The sequence below is a fragment of the Narcine bancroftii genome, chromosome 1 (genome assembly GCF_036971445.1).
Source record: "Narcine bancroftii isolate sNarBan1 chromosome 1, sNarBan1.hap1, whole genome shotgun sequence".
In the NCBI taxonomy this organism is placed as follows: Eukaryota; Metazoa; Chordata; class Chondrichthyes; order Torpediniformes; family Narcinidae; genus Narcine; species Narcine bancroftii.
The window spans coordinates 161,335,718-161,357,004 of NC_091469.1; the positions used below are offsets into that span (position 1 = coordinate 161,335,718).

At 38.7% G+C, this 21,287-nt stretch overlaps 1 protein-coding gene across 6 annotated transcripts in view; it reads right to left on the bottom strand.

Annotated features, from left to right (window-relative positions):
- The window catches only part of LOC138735618 (rapamycin-insensitive companion of mTOR-like), a 265,357-nt gene that overhangs the window by 172,654 nt on the left and 71,416 nt on the right, over nt 1-21,287 (bottom strand). For 5 of the 6 annotated variants that reach the window (XM_069883715.1, XM_069883709.1, XM_069883692.1 and 2 more), the window contains 2 exons: nt 18,752-18,815; nt 326-452 (listed from right to left, as the gene is read on the bottom strand). In XM_069883715.1, coding sequence (XP_069739816.1) covers nt 326-452; nt 18,752-18,815 — 191 coding nt within the window. Of the gene's footprint in view, nt 1-325; nt 453-17,802; nt 17,944-18,216; nt 18,259-18,751; nt 18,816-21,287 lie in introns of those variants that run through there. The other variant, XM_069883732.1, reaches the window with a different exon arrangement.

Sequence of the window (21,287 nt, forward strand, 5' to 3'; positions counted from 1 at the left end):
TCAAAGAACGGAACGTGGACGTTAAGGGGTCCAATGACTCATTGCGTTATATCTGAATTTTCATTAAATTGGGGTTCCACTGTAATGTGTTTAGCTTTGGATTCCAGCATCTGTCATCTCTTGTGAATAATATCTTAATTTAAATCTCAATCACACCTTAACCCCGAACTCATGTAGTCTTCTCTATAGAGGCTATGACGCCCTGGCCTTTTAGCTTCTATGCATTGGTACACCAATGACCATATCCAAGGATAATTTAACCTTATTATTTTAGGATAAGATTCTGAAGATGGATGATAGATTGGGAAATTATTAGTCCAGTTACCTAGCTCACAGAGGATGGCGAGACAGGCTCGGACCATTCGATCACGCTCTTGGAGACCATCATTTCCAACAGCAATCAGGGAATTTGTGATAGAGCTGGGAAACAGCGCAGCATTCACAGTGATCATCTGTTCAAAACAAAAAATTAGCATTCAAGATCTTAAGAGCACTAAAGTTGCTGCAGCAAACTAAATCTAATCTTTCTGGTTTGTTAGTTCATGATGATCAAATACACTTGTGTTTTCCCTTTTAAGATGTAAAGCCATGCTGTGATATTCTTATAGGAAGAATATTATCTTCACATTTCTCCTCACAGTGTTATATTTATAGATCCCACAACATTAATTCCTCTCCATCTAGCCTTTAGCATTCCCAATGAAAACACTATCAGCTTTCTGTGTTCAAGCTTCAAGATTACGCTCCTCATCATGCCTTCACACAGAACACTTCCAGCCCCTCTCGATAGCAAGTAAGACTCGTTCTATCTGTTGATCAATCAAGTTTCAAATGATGGCCTATTTTTCTTGAATTTTTCTAACGAGCTTTGAATCATTTATCATCCCATTTTTCCCAGTTTGTTTGGCTTCTAATAGAACACAAAGCATTATAGCACAGTACAGGCCCTTCAGCTCATGATGTTATGCTGACCAAATGCGTAGGCTAACTCCACAACAATCTCATCCTTCCCTACCTCACATCCATAAGCCCTTATTTTTCTAACAATTTATTTAACCGCATAGATAGGAACCATAAAGGGTTATAAACAATGAATCAATTGAATGGTCTGTGATTCATATCTATTTGAACCCCAGTCCCTATCACTGATGCTGTCACAGTGTTGCCCTAACCATGCCACCCCATGAACACAAATCAATCCAGCTAGGGTATGGTCCACAGATATAGGCCTGACAAAATTCGCAAAAAGAATGGCCACTTGAGGAAATCAATGGAGGGAATGTAATTTATCACAGACTATGTTAAGTTTAATATACAAATCTTGCACACTTTCAAGACTTCACTTTAAACAGGCGGGCAAAAAGACAAAACAAAGTAAAACATGGAAGTCTGCAGACACCATTGTCAAAGTAAACCACAATGCCTCAGAAACTCAACAGGTCAAACAGTGTATTTTATAGAGCAAAATTAAAAATACCTAACCGATGTTTCAGGCTTGAGCCCTTCATCAAAGTATGGAAAAATGTCGGCACCCATCCAAATAAAAGGGTGCGGGGAGGCGTGGTCACAAAGGCAGGAGGTGATAGATGGAGGAGGGAGGGAGGGCACAGCAGCAAGCAGGGGGAGGAGGGATGGCTAGGTGAATAGAGAGGGAAGGGGTGGAAAGATGACAGGGGGAAGGGGAGGAGAGGTTAGCAGAACCCAGAAAAGTATCCATCTGGCTGCAGAGTGCCCAGTCAGAAAATTTATGGGTGCTCTTGTTGGGATAATACACGAGGCCATAGACAGACATGCGAGTATTGAGAGGGTGACACAGAAGTGAAAAGGTTGGCCACTGGGAGTTCTCTGTGCCTGGTGCGGCCGAAGAAAAGGTGCTCAGCGAAGCGATCTCCCGGTCTGCACCCTGTCTCCATAATGTAGAGAAGGCCACAAAGGGAGCACCAGATGCAATGAATCAATGCTGCAGATACACTAGTGTTGCTTCACTTGATAGGCCTGTTTGGGGTCTGTGGCGAGGTGTGAATGCAAGTGTGGCACCTCCTGTGGTCAAAGGGAAAGGTGCTAGGGATGGGAAATTGGTGGGGAGGGATGAGGAAAAATGAAATCTTGAATAGTAAATGAAAAATCTAGTCATACAGCATAGAATAGGCCCTTCAGCCCTTCTATTAATTCTATGTAATTGGAAGATCTTAAGCATAGAAGGTTGATAGATAGGACTAGGTGTTACAATCCCTGACGTTCCGATCCTCTCTCATCGAGTTAGTGTGGTCGGTTGCCTCAATTACAATAATTCTACCTCTAACCAATTCAGTCCTTGCTCTAGAAACATGCTGAAAGTAAGCATCTTAAATAATTAGTCACCAGGGGGAAAAACACCACAACATTTGATACACCCACACACTTGTAAAACTTGAGGACAATTTACATACATGTTGAGTCATAACAAACATACAGCTCATCAGGGGAATTCCTGCTCATGTTGTCACTACCCTTTTCAATCTGTTTACCAGCTGGAATATGCAAATATCAGGATTTCTCTGTAAGAAGCCTGATGCACAAAGCCATCGTTCTCAACCGAAAACCACACAACAGTCAAATCAGGATACCCTTGTCGCACAAAGCAAATCCTCTCAAAAACCACAGCCCTGCTTTTTTTCTTGTTTCAATGAAGCTGCGTGCAGAGGAACTCGTTTCCACCATGCTGAAAGTCCAATTTATGTGTGGTCATTTCATGCAAGGCTACACAGACACAACCGGCAACAGTAGTTGAATTTGTTTTACATCAACTGTTACAACCCACTCAGACATGCTATAAAGATCTGGCTCAAGGAAACTGAAGAGCAACTTGATCCCAATGTTCAGATGAAAAACAGCTAGAGGGCCAGAGCTGTGAAAGCAAGTGTAGGACAGATGGAAGGAAATGGGTTTCTTTAGGTCTGTAATGTCCCAAATTCACTACTAAGCAATTTATTGGTGTTTCCTGGTGAGCACACAAGCACATCAACCGAGTTGCACAAGGCAAACTCTCACAAACAATAAATGACAGGCACCATTTAAAATATTAACTTCCATTTCCTCCAGGACACTTTCTGACCAGCTGAAACCTTTTCAGATATCCAGTATTTTAAATTAATGACCAGGCCACAGAGGGGAATATTTAATGGGAGACTTTTTCCATTAGTGCCTTGGCACTTTTACAGTCTACTTGCTGTCAGCTTCAAATACTGCTGTCCTTGAATCCTTAGTCGACTGTCAGAGGCCAGAACACTATCGCTAAACTAATCCAACACCAGAGGTCTGGACCAATTGGACTGGATTCCTATAAAGGAGGAATTAACAGGAAATTATTACGAGTTAAAAAATTGCTGGAGAAAATACAGGACTGAAAGATACTGAATCCCCAAGGCAATGATAATGCGCATCACAGAAAAACAGCCATGAATAGACTGGCTGATAACTTCCATAAATCATGAACATACCCTCCAATTTTGAGGGTGGCAAATCTCAATTTAAAAAAGGAAAAACAGGGACGTCAGATTAATATCAGAATTAGGGAATTTCTGGTCTACAATAAAAAAAAAATGCAACACAATGACATTTAGAAAAATATCAACCGGACTAAACAAAGTCAGCAAGGATTTATGAAAAATAAAACAGTTTCAAAAATCTACTTGTTTTTTAAAAGATTTAGATGGTCGAATGGATAAGGCTGAACAAATGACGATCAAAGGGTCTTTGAAGACCCACATTTTCCTAACCCTAATGTGCAAAACTAAAACAGATAGAATGAGTTGTAAAATACATTGGCATTGACTGAAAATTGATTACATAGGTCAGAACAAACTGAGGTAAACAAGAAATCTGCAGAGTACAGTACACAAAAGTGCTGAATAAGTGCAGTATATCACACAGCATCCATAGGTAGAAAAAGGCAGTTAACATTTCAGGTCTGAGCCCTTCAGATGCCTTAATAGAGTACAAGAGCAGCAATGTGATATTGAGGTTCACGGAGTATTGTGAGCAGTTTTGAGCTCCTCATTTAAGAAAGGCTGTGCTGACGCGGGTGAGGGTTCAGGAGGTTCACAGGGGTGATTCTGGGAATGAAAAGTTTATCATATAAGGAAAGTTTGACGCCTCTCAGCTTGTACCCGTTGGAATTTAGGAGAATGAAGGGGAATCTCATTGAAACATTTCAAATGTTGAAAGAAATGGATAAAGTATTTAGAGAGGTTGTTTCCCATGGAGGGAGTCTGAAATAAGAGGGTACAACTTCAAGACCGAAGGGCGTTCACTTAGAACAGAAATGCAGAGGAATATATTTTACTAGATGGTGGTGAATCTACAAAATTTGTTACCACAGGTAGTTGTGAAGGTCAAGTTATTGGGTGCATTTAAGGAAGAGATTGATAGGCTCTCAATTAGCCAGGGCATCAAAGGTTATGGAGAGTGGGGCTGAGTGAGAGAATAGATCAGCTCATGATTGAATGGCATGGCAGACTCGATAGGCTGAATAGCTTATTTCTGCTTTTATGTCATGAGGGAGTTAAAATTCTTAGAACCTCTAGGAAGCAGTGACCATAACATGGTCAAATTCAATTTCAAATTTGAAAGGGAAAAAATGTTATCAGATGTATCCATTTTCCAGTGGAATAAAGGAACTTATGGTGGTTTGAGGAAAGAACTAGATCAGGTCGACTGGAAAGGCAAACTAGTCGGAGGAACAGAGCAGAATTGGAAGATATTTTTGCAAATAATATTTGCAGGATAGATCTATTCCAAGGAAAAGGAAATTAGTCAATGGAAAGATGGTACCGATGTGGCTGACAAAAGTTAAGGCTAAGATAAAAACAAAAGGGGAGAGCATGCAAGGAAGCTCAAACTAGTGGGAAATGAGAGGACTGGGAATCCATTAAAAACTTAGAAAAAAAGAAAAGATGAATTATGAAAGGAAATTGACAAACAATATTAAAAAAGATACTAAGAGTTTTCTTTTTAAATATATAATGAATAAAAAAGTGTTGATATAGGACCGATAGAAAACGATGCTGAGGAAATTATAATGGGTTACAAAGATATGGCAGAATTAAATCAATATTTTACATCTGTATTCACCATGGAAGACATTAGTAATATCCCTGACAGACAGAGGCTTCAGGGTGTAGAGTTTGATACAGTTAAGGTTACTAGAGAAATTGTCTAGATAAATTGAATGGATTAAAGACAGATAAATCTCCTGGACCAGACGACGTATATCCGCAGGTTTTGAAAGAGGTAGCTTTGGAGATTGTGGATCCATTGGTGACAATCTTCCAGAAATCACTAGTCTCTGGTGTGGTTCCAGGGGATTGGAAGATTGCAAATGTGGTTGCATTGTACAGGAAAGGTGGGAAACAGAAAAAAGGAAACTATAGACCAACAAGTCTTATGTCAGTGATTGGAAAGATATTAGAGACAATCCTCAAGGATGAAGTTATGAAATTCCTGGAAATTCATGACAGGATTGGTCCTAGTCAGCGTGGCTTTTTAAAAGGTAGATGATGCCTGACTAACCTATTAGAGTTTTTTGAAGAAATCTCAGGTAGGATAGACAAAGGGGAGGCTATGGATATTGTCTATTTAGATTTTCAAAAGGCTTTTGATAAGGTGCTGCATGTTAGGCTGATAAATAAGATGAAGATCCATGGAATTACAGGGATGATATTAGACTGGATAGAAAATTGGCTGATAGGCAGAAAACAAAGGGTTAAAATTAAGGGATCCCATTCAGGATGGCTGCCTGTAACAAGGGTTCAGTCTTGGGGCCGCTGCTCTTTACAATTTAGATTAACAATTTGGATTCTAGAATGAATGGTTTTGTGGCCAAATTTGCAGATGATATTAAGATAGGTGGCAGAGCAGGAACTGTTGAGGAAACAGTAAAATTGCAGAAGGATGTAGACAGATTGAGAGTTCGGGCAAAAATATGGCAGATGAAGTACAATGGTGAGAAGTGTTCAGTTCTACATTTTGGCAGTGGAAATAAACAGACTGAGGACTATTTGGATGGAGAGAAAATTCAATCCTCGGAGGTGCAGAGACCTGGGTGTCGTTGTACAGAGTAATCTCAAAGTTAATGCCCAGGTGGGATTGGTCGTGAAGAAGGCGAACCCTATGTTGGCCTTCATTTTTTTTTAAAAATTAGTTAATATTTTTTCAATAAAAATAAACAGACTTTTACAGAATACGTAGTCTAATAATAAAACAGTAAAACAAACCCATCCCCTCCCCCTCCCACAATAGATCCCTAAAGGGAAGCATTAAAGATAAACAAAAACATTCAGTAATTTACAATATTATTAAATTCAAATTCTTCATATAAGGTGTCCAAATCTTAACAAAACAATGATAATTATTATGAAAATTATATGTTATTTTCTCCATATAGATACACGACTTCAACTCATGATGCCATCGAACTACATTTAACTCTGCTTCATCTTTCCAAGACATGGCAATACATTTACAAGCAACTGTCAATGTTAGACGAATAAACGCTGTCTGAAACTTATCCAACCCCAAGTCCACTAACGGAGTAAAATAACCTCACAAAAAAATTTTGGGATCTAAAGGAAATTGAATTTTAAACAAATTTTGAAGAAACTTCCTAATTTTAAACCAGAAAGGATGAACTTTATCACAAAACCAAACAGAAGGTAAAAATGTTCCAACACATAATCACACCTAAAACACAGATCTGAATTACTAAATCCATAGTTTTTCAATTTTTCAGGGGTTAAATATACCTGATGCAAAAATTTATAATGAACCAAACTATATCTTACATTAATTAATTAGTCAACCCATCATATTTTCCCAATCGACCTGACTAATCTCACAACTTAAATCATGCTCCCATTTAATCCTAGATTATTTTAAAAAATTTTTAACCATTGTATCTTGTAATATGTAACATTTCTGATATAAAACCTTTATCTGAAAAATATGAAACTATAAATTCAAATTTAGTTAACTTAGAAGTTTTAATTTCTCTTCCAAAATTATCTGTCACTAATGCCCTAATTTGGTAATAAACAAACAGAGAATTCTCTAAAATCCCAAATTTCTCTTTAAGCTGATTAAATGATAAAAATTTCCCTTCTTCAAAACAATCCTGCAATCTTTTTATTCCTTTAATCCATCAATCTTCTAAAACTCTATTATTCAATGAAAAAGGAATCAATTAATTTTAATATATTGGGGTTTGAACTGATAAATTACCTTTGATCCTATTAATAAATTCCTTTTAGTCCAAATTTCTAATAAATGTTTCAAAATTGATACATTATATTTCTGTAATAAAACAGTATTCCATTTAAATACACACTGATGGGGTCAAGATGCCAATATCGCAGCCAATTCCACCCTAGTCCAACCAGGAAGATTCAAAAAATCTAACATACGATTAACAAAATCTTAATTGAGCTGCTTCATAATAATTTTTAAAATTAGGTAATTGCAAACCTTCCAAAGCATCTGCTAGGTCAATTTATGCACCGCTACTCTTGCTAATTTTCCTCTCCATAAAAATTCTCAAACTACTTTATTTAAATCTTGAAAAAAGGATTTCAGAAGAGAACAAGGAATCGATTGAAACAAATATTGAATTCGCGGAAAAATTCATCTTTATACAATTTACTCGACCTATTAAAGTTAAAGGTAAATCTTTCCATTTAGTCAAATCCGCTTTAATCTTTCTCATTAACAGTACATAATTTAAATGATACAATGATTGAAAATTTACATCAATCATTATCCCCAATTACTTAATTTTATCAGTCCATCGAAATTTACTAATTTGTCTACATTGATCGCAATTTCCTTCAGAAATTGGTAGTATTTCACTTTTATCCCAATTCACTTTACATCCAGATAATTTACCATATAATTCTAAACAATTTTGCGAAGAAATTAAAGATTGCTCCAGATTAGTTAAATATATCAAAACATCATCAACAAATAAATTAATCTTATATTCATCCTGTCCAATCAAAAAATTCCATTCGACCCTATCAAAAGCTTTTTCAGATCTAATGATACTACCTTTGGTAGGTTGTGTTGCTTACGTGAAGCATTGATCAATGAAACCACTAAGAATATTATCCAAAGCATTCCTATCTTTAATAAAACCAGCCTGGTCAGAATGTACTAATTGTGGTAAGTACTTTGCTAATCTATTTGCTAATAATTTCGCTATTATTTTATAATCCACAGTTAATAAAGAAATTGGTCGATAAGAAGAAACCTTCAAAGAGTCTCTGTCTTTTTTTGGTATAACTATTACTGCAGATGAACACGAGTCTGGTAAAGCTTGTTCCTGAGAATCCAACTTCCTCACATCCTCCTCCTTCAACATTGGTAAATTTAACTCTGACAAAAATGCTTCAATAGAACCATCATCTCGCACTCCCTCAGAATGATATTATTTCTGATAAAATGACAAAAATTGGTCATTAATTTCCTGAGGTCTAAAAGCAACTGAATTGTCCTTCCTCACAGCATTAATAATTCTTGAAGCTTGTTCAGTTTTCAATTGCCATGCCAAGACTTTATGTGCTCCGTCCCCTAACTCGTAATAACATTGCTTAGATCTTTGAATCAAACATTCAAATTGGTCAGTTTGCAATATATTATATTTTAGCTCCAATTTTGTCAAAAAAGCCTTATTATCTTCTGTAGAATTCCTCTGGAATTCCTTTTCCAACTCTGCTATTTGTTTTTCCAACAACTGAGACTCTATCAGAAATTTCTTCTTTTCCTTTCATGCATAACTAATGATTTGACCACGTAGAAATGCCTTTAAAGCATCCCATACAATAAAATTACTCCTGACTGTATTCTTATTCAAATCTAAATAGCAATTTGATCTTTAATAAATTTTACAAATTCTGGTTTATTCAATAACATTACATTGAACCTCCAGCGAAAAATTGATTGATTAAGTTCCGGCCCCACACAAGAAATAAACAGTAAATAATGGTCAGAAATGATCCTGCTCTTATATTCAGCTTGAGTGAAACCTGCTTGTAAATGTGCTGATGCTAAACAAAATGTCAATCCTAGAAAATGAATCATGACGTGAAGAATAAAATGAAAAATCTTTCTCAGTGGGATTCAATCTTCTCCAGACCTCTATCAAATTCAGGTCTTTCATCAAGGAAACCAATTGAACCGCTGCTTTCGATTTTTTCACAACTTTCGGAAATTTATCCAATAATGGGTCTAACACACAATTGAAGTCTCCCCCAATCAAAATATTCTCCTTAGCTTGACCTAAAGTTAAGAAAGTTTTAGACACAAACTGTTCATCAAAAACATTAGGTGCAAACACATTTAATCAAGGCATTACTCAGCAAACAATTTACAATTAATCATTAAAATACGACCAACTGATTCCGAGAAAGAAACAAGTTCAAATGGTATTTTCTTATGAATCAAAATTGCCACTCCTCTTGCTTTTGAATTAAAGGAAGATGAAATTACATGTCCAACCCAGTCCCTCTTCAATTTCAAATGTTCTTTTTCGGTTAAATGAGTCTCCTGCAAAAAAGCAATGTTAACTCTCATCTTTTTTATACAAGCTAAAACAGGTTTTCTCTTAATCGGATTATTTAAACCCTGAACATTAAACATTATTAGACATTATTATCAAAGTAAAACTCAAACAACAAATACAAAAAAACCCTTTCTATCCCTTCTACTAACTAAAAAAAACCTTAAAACTCCCCTTAAAAGCCCTCCTTTCTTTCCATCTCTTCTAATAATTCAAAAAAAGATTTAATCTTTTTATCAAGCTTCCCTTCATAAATGATCACTAAACAAAACAGCACTACAAAGTAGTTACTCCCCACTTAGCTGGGTGTGGACAGAAATAAATCCCCCCCACAGGTGGAAGACGACTTCGGAAAGCTTCAGCGACCTCTCTTCCCCCAATCGGACTCGTAAAATGATAAGTCTAAATCAGCTCACAGCCCCATTGATTTTAATCCCAAAACTTGCTCCGGATCATTAATATCAATCAAACTCAGAGATTCCCATTCCCGTTTCCATTCTTCTTCTCAGATATCCTCCTCTTAGGTGAAGAGTGCCTTTCAACAGCCCTATCAGGCAGAGAATTAGTAAAGATTAAAGCATCACAGTCATTCTCAAAAAATTGTGATTGAAAATTACCATAAAAAATTTTCAATACTGCAGGATATCTAAAAGAAAATTTATAACCCTTTCTCCAAAGCACCTCTTTAGCAGAATTAAACTTTACATCTCCTAATAATTTCTTGACTCAGATCTGGATAGAAAAAAAACCTTATTTCTCTATACCATCAACGGAGATTGATATCTACGTGCATTCTGAACTGCTACGCTCAAAATAGTTTCTCTCTCTTAAAATTTTAGACAGCGAATCAAAACAGCTTGTGGTGGTTGACCTGGATATGGTTTACTCCTTAAAGCCCTATGAGCCCTATCCAACTCCAAACCTTCTGGAAAAAACTCCAATCCCAATGCCTCAGGAATCCATTTTAAACATTTTTTTTATTGGCTCTGAACCCTCGATTCCTTCAAGAATTCCCACTATTTTAATATTATTTCGACGACTTTGATTTTCCAGAGTCTATCTTTTTCAATAAATCTTTCTTCTGAATCTCCCATCCAACGAAAGAATCTTCCACTTTCTCTATTTTCTGCTTATTACATTCACTTGGTCCTTACAAACTTGAAAGGCACCTTCCATTTCCTTAAAATTATCTTGAACTGTGTCCACCAAATTCAAACATTTATTGACATCGCCTTTAACAGCAAAAATGTCCTTTTTAAGAGAAGAAACTTCATCAGAAATATTATTCATTTTTTCAATTATATTCATAAATCCACGTTCCAACTGAGTAGATATTTGTGTTGACATATTGCCCATTTGATGTGCCATTGATCCCAAAACAGTAAAAACAGCTTCAAAGTTAGTATCCTCTCCTTGAGGCCTACCTTGTTTCTCTTCAACAACAATCAACGATTCTTCTTCCAATTCTTTTCATTCAGCCTTCGATTTAACCTTGCTTCTGGTCTGGACCCCTACAGGTCCACACCCAATTTGTTCAGAACGCCGTTGACCCTCACCGACAGCGACGCACCGCAGATGCCCAGCAACACAGAGGTCCGCGCATGCACGTCTTTCGACATGCTGCCCCAAACCTCTGCGCCGCCGGGACCCACAGCAGCGCCGCACGTCGGGTTCGTTGTGGACTCCAGTGATTCTGCAGCGTTCCCGACATATGAAAAATTTGGTAGCTGGGGTAATACTCAGTCGGGCTGGAGTCCTTTGTTGCTTGGGTGGCTGTCCAGTCAACTCCGAGGATTCCAGTTGATAAGTAGGCCTCACTTCTTCTAAACTTTTAAAGTGAAGTTTCTTCTGAATCTGTGTCTTCGATTTCTTTGTATTAGCTGCCATTACAGTTTTAAACATTCAGATAACTTCAAGACAAACTTTTCCAAGTATTTAAATTCAGGTATTTTTGTAATCCAACTGGGGGAATATGGAATTACACTTCTTCCTCCTTCGCCATCAGGCCACGCCCCTTGGCATTCATTTCAAGAGGAATAGTGTATAAGAGTAGAGAGGTATTTATGGGGGAATGGTGAGACTTCACTTAGAGTAACTGTATACAGTTTTGGGCCGCCTATCTTAGAAAGGATGTGATGTTGTTGGAGAGGGTGCAGAGAAGATTAACCCAGGATGATTCCCGGAATGCAGGGGCCGGCTTATGTGGAGCATTTGGGTTGTATTTGCTGGAGTATAAGAGAATCGGGGGGATCTCAGAGACATTTCAAATATTGAAAGGTTTTGACAGAGTGAATGCAGATAAGTTGTTTCCCTTGATAGGTGAATCGAGAACAAGAGGTCATAGTCTAAAAATCAGAAGTTATCCAATTAGAACAGAGAGGAGGAAGAACTTCTTTAGTCAGAGGGTCATGGATCTGTGGAACTCACTGCCGCACAAAGCAGTGGAGGCCAGATCACTGGGAGAATTTAAACAGGAAATGGAGAAGTATCTCATTAGTGAGGGTATCAAGAGATATGGGGAAAAGGCTGGAAACTGGAACTAGGTGTGAGCGTAATTCAGCTTAGTGTAGAATCACAAAACAGACTTGATGGGCCTAGTGGCCTGCTTCAGCTCCTTTAACGTGTGATCTTATGAATATGGTTCCTTTACAATGCAGCATGTATTCTGCAGACTAGTGTTCCCACTTAATTATCTGAGCAAGGGAACTGAATGTATCAATTCCAAGTATACCAAGTACACAAAATTGGATGGGATTAAGAACAGTTAGGATCCAGCAGATTAATTTCAAGAAGACTCAGGCAAGTTGAGGGAATTGACAAATGCATGGCATATGCTATAACAACGTGGATAAATGAAGTACAGTAAAAGTTATAAAATTCTGACTGCTTGGGGATTGGGTTGGTCTGGATTTTCTGGGAGCTCAGGCAGTACATCTGTGGCACTTTTGCAATTCATAAGCTGAGAGTTGTCAAGAAGTCTGGATTCTCTGGTGGTCCGGATTTTTGGACTTTTACTGAATTCCACTTCTACAGGAAAAAAACTAAAGCTATCATTTAGATGGTGATAGTTTAGGAAATGCTGTAGTGTAAAGGGGCCTAGGTTCCCTTGTACACCAATCATTAAAAAGAAGCTATCAAGGAGACAAATAGTTACCCAGACATTGATGCAAGAGAATTAGAGAACAGGAGTAAAGGACAATTTACTCCAATATACAGAGCCTTGACAAGACCATTTCTCCAAAATTGGATGCAATTTTGGTCTCCTTACACCAAAAATAAGGTGGTAATTGCTGTAGAGAGAATTCCACTTCACCAGATTAGATCCAAGGTTGGTATGACTGTCATGAGAGATTAAGTGGACTATTTGGAATTTTTATAATTTACAGATCCAGAGGACTGGACAAAATGGGTCATTTTCTCTGGAGGCTGAGTGGCGACTTGAAATAAATATGTTAACATTACAAGAGGCATGGACTGACTTGTGTCCCCAGGATAGAAATGTCAAATTTTAGAAGGCATGGGTTGAAGGTGAGAGAGGGAAAGTTTAAGGGAGATTCACAAGCTCCGCATTTTTTAAGCACAGAGAATGATTGGTAGCTGGAATACACTTTCTGTGGAAGTAGTCATGAAACAATGTTAAAGAAGCATTCAGACAGGCACAAGAACAGGCAGAGAATGGAGGAATATAGATCATCTGCAAATTGATGTGCAGTTCAAAGTGGCATTATAGTCTGCAGAGAGATTGTGTGGCATAGGTATCGTTCCTGTGATATACTGTTCTAAGAAGGTAAAATATTGAAATGCACAAAACTCATCCAGGGCGAGACAAACAGGATGGAGAGACTCTTGTTAGGGTTGGAGGATGGAGTTGCTAAAACAAAAGGAAACTATGTTTCAGGACATGACTATCAATGAGGCAGACCCACAACTAGAGACTGCAGATGCTGGAATCCGAAGCCAAACATGACCTGCAGGTTATGCACCAACAGTGGGAGAAAGAGAATGGTAAATGCTTTGAGCCGAAACTCTTCATCAGGGTGAGGAGAGGTAGAGCAGAAGCAATGCAAAGAGGACAGCTGGGAGGAGTGAGACAAGGACCCCACATAGGACCAGCCAACCAGGCAGAAGCGATATATGATGGATGGATGCAGAGACAGATTCCAGACAAAGGGAGAGCGAATATTGGCATGGCATTGAGGACAGAAATGAAGGGTCCTTTCATTCAAATGGTGAACCTGTGGCGTTCTCTACCACAGAAGGTGGAGAAGGCCAGTTGAAGGAGATTGATTCGTTTCCAGAAAATAAAAGAGATCATGGGGTATGAACAAAAGCTATGATTCATACCAAACGGCAGAGCTGGCACTCAAGGCCAAATAGCCGATATAAAGATATAATTTAAAAATATTTTTCAGATGATTTACTCAATTACAGGATACTGCTCAACAATCTCAAAGCCTGTAGGAAAAGCTATTTCCCAGCCGGACAGCCCTGAATTAGTACCTTGATGCTCCTGTAGCTCCTTCTTGATGGCAGAGGGTCAAAGATACAGTGTGCTCGATGGAAAGGATCCTCAATTATAATTTGAGCCCTTTTTAAGCAATGCTTCCAGTCGACATTAAAGGAAAGGGAGACCCCAGTGATTTTCTGTTTTGATGATCCTCTCTTTTGAATTCCAGTTTGATGCTTTCCAGCTACCATCCCTCACAAAGATGCAGCCAGACACTCTCAATTGTGCTCCTATCAAAGTCATCAAGATGGGGGCCGGGAGCTTCGTCTTCTTCAGCCTCCTTATGAAGTGTAGGCGCTGCTGTGCCTTCTTCACTAATGAGGCATTGTGGGTCCAAGATAGGTCGTCCTTTCCACTCACACAAAAGAACTTTGTGCTCTCCACTCTCTCAGTGACGGAATCATTGGTGTGTAATGGAGAGTGGTCGACCTTCGACCTTCTGAAGTCCAAAATTGCCTCCATTCTCACGTGGAAACTTGGATGGTTATTCTCACACCACTTTCCAAACAGCTCTCCTCTCTGTAAGGCAGTAGTTGACCTCAATGTTGCCGATGATGGCAACTAATGTGATATCATCCGCAAACATGATGATTCTGTTTGAACTGAATCTGGCAATGCAGTAGTGTGCTGGAAGTGTGAACGACACCAGGCTGAGCACACAAGTGTGTCAGTGCTTGGTGTGATGGGACTTCAGATTTTACTTCCAACCAGGACAGATAGTGGTCAACAAGTCCAGAATCCAGTTTCAGAGAGGGGAACTGAATTCCAAGGAGGACAGTTGATCCACCAATATTTGAGGTATCAACGATCGTGTTGAATGCCTAGCTGAAGTCAATGACACGTGATCACTCTCTAGCTGTGTCAGGGTGAAGTTTAGAGTCGAAGCAATAGCATTATCTGTGGACCGATTTGAATGGTAGGCAAACCGGAATGGAAGGTGCGATTTGATGCATTCCATTATCAGTCGCTCAAAGCCACTACATGATCATAAAGATCAGTTCCACTGGGCAGCAGTCATTTTTCTCTGTTCGAAGATAAGTGTTATGAAAACAAGAACAGGAATGCAGTGGTGACATTCTGGAAAGGCAAAAACTAATGGCCTGAGACATTCAAACCAAACTTGTAACATGAAGCATATTAAAAAACAAGATACAGTTTTAGAGGAAAAGCAAGAGGGATCAAGTATAAAAGCAGCATTAAGATCAATGGTTAAATTAGGCAAGTTCCGAGCACTGTACGTCCTGATCCTATTCTTAACTTGTATTTTTACATTATCGTGACATAACCAAAGATGCAGAACAATCTTTATAAGATTAAAGCTGCCATGATTCTGTCTATGAATTTGTGAGGGAAGAGAAGATCAATAGCCTTTTCACAGAAGCTTAAATGGGAATAATAAATTGACCAGTTTTGTGCTTGGCTTCCGATTCTGTCCAGTTTTAGTATTTAGGTTCACAACCAGGTAGCATCAATGGGAGAGAAAATCCCCTTTCACTTTTCTGCAAGGATTCAAAGTGAAATGAGTTGCACTGGAATCATTGAAAATAAATACTGACAAATTCCAGAAAGAAATCATTCCCATTTTGCACAGTTGGAAAATGAGATTAACCTCATCAGACCTGTTCCAACATTGCGTCAAGCAGCAGCAATCCAATCCAGCATTGGGAGTACATACAGATGATGAAATTATTACAAGTACTGCCTGAACATACTGGCTGTCAGAGAAAAAGAATTAGGTGCAATTTATTTACCCACCGTGAAAGGCCATGAAACACCCCATTGTGTAGCACTGACATTTGCTATCAGATGTGGACTTTCTTGGATAACTCATTTTAATCATTAAAATTATACTTGAAGTTCAGAAACAGGAAAATAAAAAGTTTGGATAGGTAAAAAAATGTTGTTAATTATTTGTCAACCTCACAGGAAGACCAAGAGAGCGAGATATCTGCAAATCAAGCCGACTCCACCCGACAAGAATGGCTTGGAGGCAAAATAATCAAAGTTCTGTCAGAGGGTACCATGGCTACAATTATTTCTTTTCTTCTTTTTCTTTGGCTTGGCTTCGCGGACGAAGATTTATGGAGGGGGTAAAAAGTCCACGTCAGCTGCAGGCTCGTTTGTGGCTGACCAGTCCGATGCGGGACAGGCAGACACGATTGCAGCGGTTGCAAGGGAAAATTGGTTGGTTGGGGTTGGGTGTTGGGTTTTTCCTCCTTTGCCTTTTGTCAGTGAGGTGGGCTCTGCGGTCTTCTTCAAAGGAGGCTGCTGCCCGCCAAACTGTGAGGCGCCAAGATGCACGGTTTGAGGGGTTATCAGCCCACTGGCGGTGGTCAATGTGGCAGGCACCAAGAGATTTCTTTAGGCAGTCCTTGTACCTTTTCTTTGGTGCCTGCTGTCTGGAAGGCTGGCGGCAAAACTCTGCATGCCAAACTGCATGAGTTTTTCAAGCTTTGTTGGGACCAAGGTAAACTGCCTCAGGATCTTCGTGATGCCACCATCATCACCCTGTACAAAAACAAAGGCGAGAAATCAGACTGCTCAAACTACAGGGGAATCACGTTGCTCTCCATTGCAGGCAAAATCTTCGCTAGGATTCTACTAAATAGAATAATACCTAGTGTCGCTGAGAATATTCTCCCAGAATCACAGTGCGGCTTTCGCGCTAACAGAGGAACCACTGACATGGTCTTTGCCCTCAGACAGCTCCAAGAAAAGTGTAGAGAACAAAACAAAGGACTCTACATCACCTTTGTTGACCTCACCAAAGCCTTCGACACCGTGAGCAGGAAAGGGCTTTGGCAAATACTAGAGCGCATCGGATGTCCCCCAAAGTTCCTCAACATGATTATCCAACTGCACGAAAACCAACAAGGTCGGGTCAGATACAGCAATGAGCTCTCTGAACCCTTCTCCATTAACAATGGCGTGAAGCAAGGCTGTGTTCTCGCACCAACCCTCTTTTCAATCTTCTTCAGCATGATGCTGAACCAAGCCATGAAAGACCCCAACAATGAAGACGCTGTTTACATCCGGTACCGCACGGATGGCAGTCTCTTCAATCTGAGGCGCCTGCAAGCTCACACCAAGACACAAGAGAAACTTGTCCGTGAACTACTCTTTGCAGATGATGCCGCTTTAGTTGCCCATTCAGAGCCAGCTACAATTATACCTGCAATTTAAAACACTCACTCGGCTCTCCTCTCATTCACCACAAATGGCTTCTGTGAACTTGAATTCACCATCTTAACCTTTCAACCAAACCTGACATGATCAAAATCTGAGCAAATGCTGCTCAGCAGGTTGAGCAGGTCTCTCAGCATCTGTGGAGAGTCAGTTAATTTTTCAGTTTTTTAAAAATTTACGACATGGTACAATCTGATTAAGGCTATTGAAACCTGTGCTACCCAATTAAACTACAAACCCAATAGGGTGGGAGGAAACCCCAGCATCTGGAGAAAACCCACGCAGGCAGGGCACAGGGAAAATGTCCAAACTTCTTAAAGACAGCGCCAGATTTGAACTCTGATTGCTGGCGCTGTAATGGCGTTGGCACTAACTGCTACGAGAGGATATTTCGTCAGAACGAGGCACTCTGGCCTAATTTTCACTTCTTAAGATCAACAAATTCAAAACTGCTTTTTCCAAAAGAAATGGGAGTGGATTTGATTGGAAATAAATTGGTAAATGGAAGCTATTCACTGACCTGAAACATTAACTGACTTTATTTTTTCCATTTTTCCAGCACTTTCATTTTCAATTTGACTTCCATCATCCACAAGATTTTGCTTTTGTCAAGAGAGCAAAATCTGCAATTGATCATTTCTGGTTATCAGAAATTTCAGATCTGAGGAAAGGTTAAGGAAATTTAAATCAGCTTGCTTTGTGAGAGTGAAAGGCAAGTTTGAAAGTTCAGGAACATGAACTTAATTCATGATTGAAATGCTGCTTTAAATCATTCACTGTGATAAAGGAATCATTACCTAGAATATATTAAAACTAAGGAAGCTGCGAGCAATTCAGGGAAAAAGAGTAATGAATAGGTTACCAGGAAAGGAGACTGAAACAGGCAGAATCAATACTTGAAGAGACAATGCTTTAAAACAATAGTGATTCAGACCTTGGGAAAGAATCCAACAGGTAGGACTGATGTGCAGGTCATCTTTGGTCTTTTTCTTTACTCCCTCTTCTTCAATGACATTTAAAACAAATATTTAATTGGACTCTATTCAGACATGACAGAGCAGTTAAACTCAAGGGTTCTCTATTAACCCTTGCTAAACTATTCCAGAACAGGCACCAAGATTTAAATAAAGCCACAACTCTGTGTATGCATCTGACAGATACAACACTGCTTCAATACAAACGACATCATCCCATTTAGGATTGTTTAAAAATAGAATTTCAAAAGGAATCGATAGCAGGATGAGAATAAAATCTCATTCTCTCCTTTCTATCCAACCACTAGTTTTCTGAGGTGAATGTTGGTAAAAGTAGGGCAAATCATTGAAGTTGAAAACAGTATTTCTCAGGCAACAGGAATAATATTGCTTCAACTGTAATCCACACAACACTGCTTCCGATTGGTGTCCAAGGGATTATGAAGTGCAGAACTTGCAGGTCAGGTACTAAAGTAGCCTGTCAGCTTCATTTACCTTCCGAACTAACCGAAGTGCTTGTGTCCGCTCCACTTCGTTACTTTGTTGGATATCTATACACCTGCAGAAGTAGATGGCAAAGATGTGCTCAGTAAAGAACTGCACCATTATAACCAAATAAGGATTTTTATAATCTCTCACATTTCGAACCTCAAATGATCTGCCATTTTACTATGTTTCACGTGAGAATTAGCATTAGCAAACAAATGGGTAAAGAGTAATAAATTTCTCCACATGGAAGGCATGCATCTTAGAATTCTAAAAAGGTAGCAACCAAGATAGTGGGTGTATTTCTTCTAATCTTCCAAAAATCTTTAGATTTTGGAGAAATGAAAAGTAATCAATGTGTCACATCTCTTAAAAAAAGAAATGATTCAAAACTCTGGAAACCATGTGCGAATTAACCTGAAATACGGTTGGAAAACAATTGCTAGAATCAGTAAGGAAATAATAACACTTGAGAAAATTACCCAATAAAGCAGAAATGCATTCGTTTTTTTTGACTAGAGTTACAAAAGGGGAACCAATATTTTGATAAAGTATCTCAATGTTAAATCGTAATGCAGAAGCCTGTGGTGTTGGAGATAATATATGATCATTATCATTAGGTAACTTGCGGATGATACAAAATGAAACAGTAAGGCAAGTTGCAAAAAGGATGCAGTTTCAAAAGAAATATTAATGGTTTGAATTAATGGGCAAAAAGTGGTTGCATGTAATTAAATGTGAAGAAATATCAATTTGGTCACTTTGGAAGAAAATATATAAAATTTTTAAATTTTAGATATACAGCATGGTAACAGGCCTTCCGACTCACGAGCCCATGCCACTGAAGCAGAGAAAAATTGTACATAAAGGTTTGGGGTCCTTGTATCTTATTGGAGAAACTTCAGATGTTTACAAGGATGATCCCAGGAGTGGAGGAATTGTCCTACAAGGATAGGTCAACCAGGTTATAGAATTGTAAGCATGAAACACTGGCCAATGGATATCTTTCTATATTAATTTCATAGCCACCCAAGTTTTGGATGCAACCTGACGGAGTTCAGAAAAGAGAGATGGCTTCATCGAAACATACACATCTCTTAAGGGGCTTGACAAGGTTAATGCTGAGACCGTATTTTCTCTCCTGCTAGTATGGAATCAAAACATTAAGGCAGAAGAAGTCTGCTGCAACGGAATGGCATAGTGGGCTTGACAAATTGATTAGTCCATTTCTTTTCCTCTTGCTTGTGGTCTTGTTTGATTCGTACCTATCCGTACAGACACAACCAGGCTGTGGAACCTATAGTTAGCATCAAATGACAACCAGGGATTTGCTCACAGAAAGTGAGCTGGGCAGATCAGATAGTTGCCGAGGGACTCCTATTTACGCCTTAGACTTCTTGAGCATTCATTTGTACTTGGCACCCAATTTCAATCATCTTGAGGGGTCAGACATTCTCTAAAGGCTTTCTTAACTATTGTCCCATTCACTTTTTATTTGTTCACATCTTTTCACTTTTACAACCAGTTTCTTTCTCCTGAGGTTGTAAAACATTATGCTAATCAGGCTGACCTAGGGAATATAAGTGTTGCTAGGATATTTAGAATTCTGGGAGATCAGCACCAGTTGTTAATCATTCAGAATAGACTTGTGAGAACGTATAAATCAGGTCCAACAAGTTCCCACAGGAAACCAAACTCATGACTTCCCACAAACCAACACTTCATAGACTCCAAAATTTCCATTCTGAGGCTTAAAACTGTGGGAAATAAAAAAACTGTGGCGGGGGAAATTTACATCAAATGAAGACAAGGTTCACGTTGAAAGCATCATTCAATTTCACATCATAAAATTTAAAATTACAGAATGGTTAATGTGCAGAATTGTCTATGGCAACTTGATGTGCAAAATTTTACAAAATTGTAAAGCATTTATGGTTATAATTTACATATTAAAATCTTGAAGATTAAGCTCTCCATGTAAGTTAAGGAGTCTCTGTGATTGTAGTGAAAACACAGAAATGTTGGAGGAACTCAGAAGGTCTCGCAGCGACCGAGAGCTTAGACCTGAAACACCATTGCTCCTGAGAACGCTGTGAGACTTGCTGAGTTCCTCTAGCATTTCTGTGTTTCTCCTTGTAAATAAGATGTTATCTCCCTTCAAATGAACTTAGTCATTTGTTCAAAGTGGTAAAACTGGATGACCATTAAAGTAAACCCAATACAAAGAAATTAAGACTCCTGGAAGTTGCATCTATTCTTTTATTCTTTCAAATTGAATTCTATCTGGCTGGACTTGTATGCCCTGGTGATGTCTAAAAATTCCCAATGAGCAGGCTATTGTGAATAAAACAGCATGTGGCTTGAACAACCTGGCAAATTTCATTTTATTAATTTCTGTTAGCTGAGCACCACCTTGGTGAGAAGCACTCAAAACGACCACTTCACTGACCCAGTAGAAAAGCAATTTTAGAGGAGGTGAAATTGCAGCAGTCTCAGCCCAACCACCATGTGTTGCAAATTCACATCCACAATCATCAATCGCTTT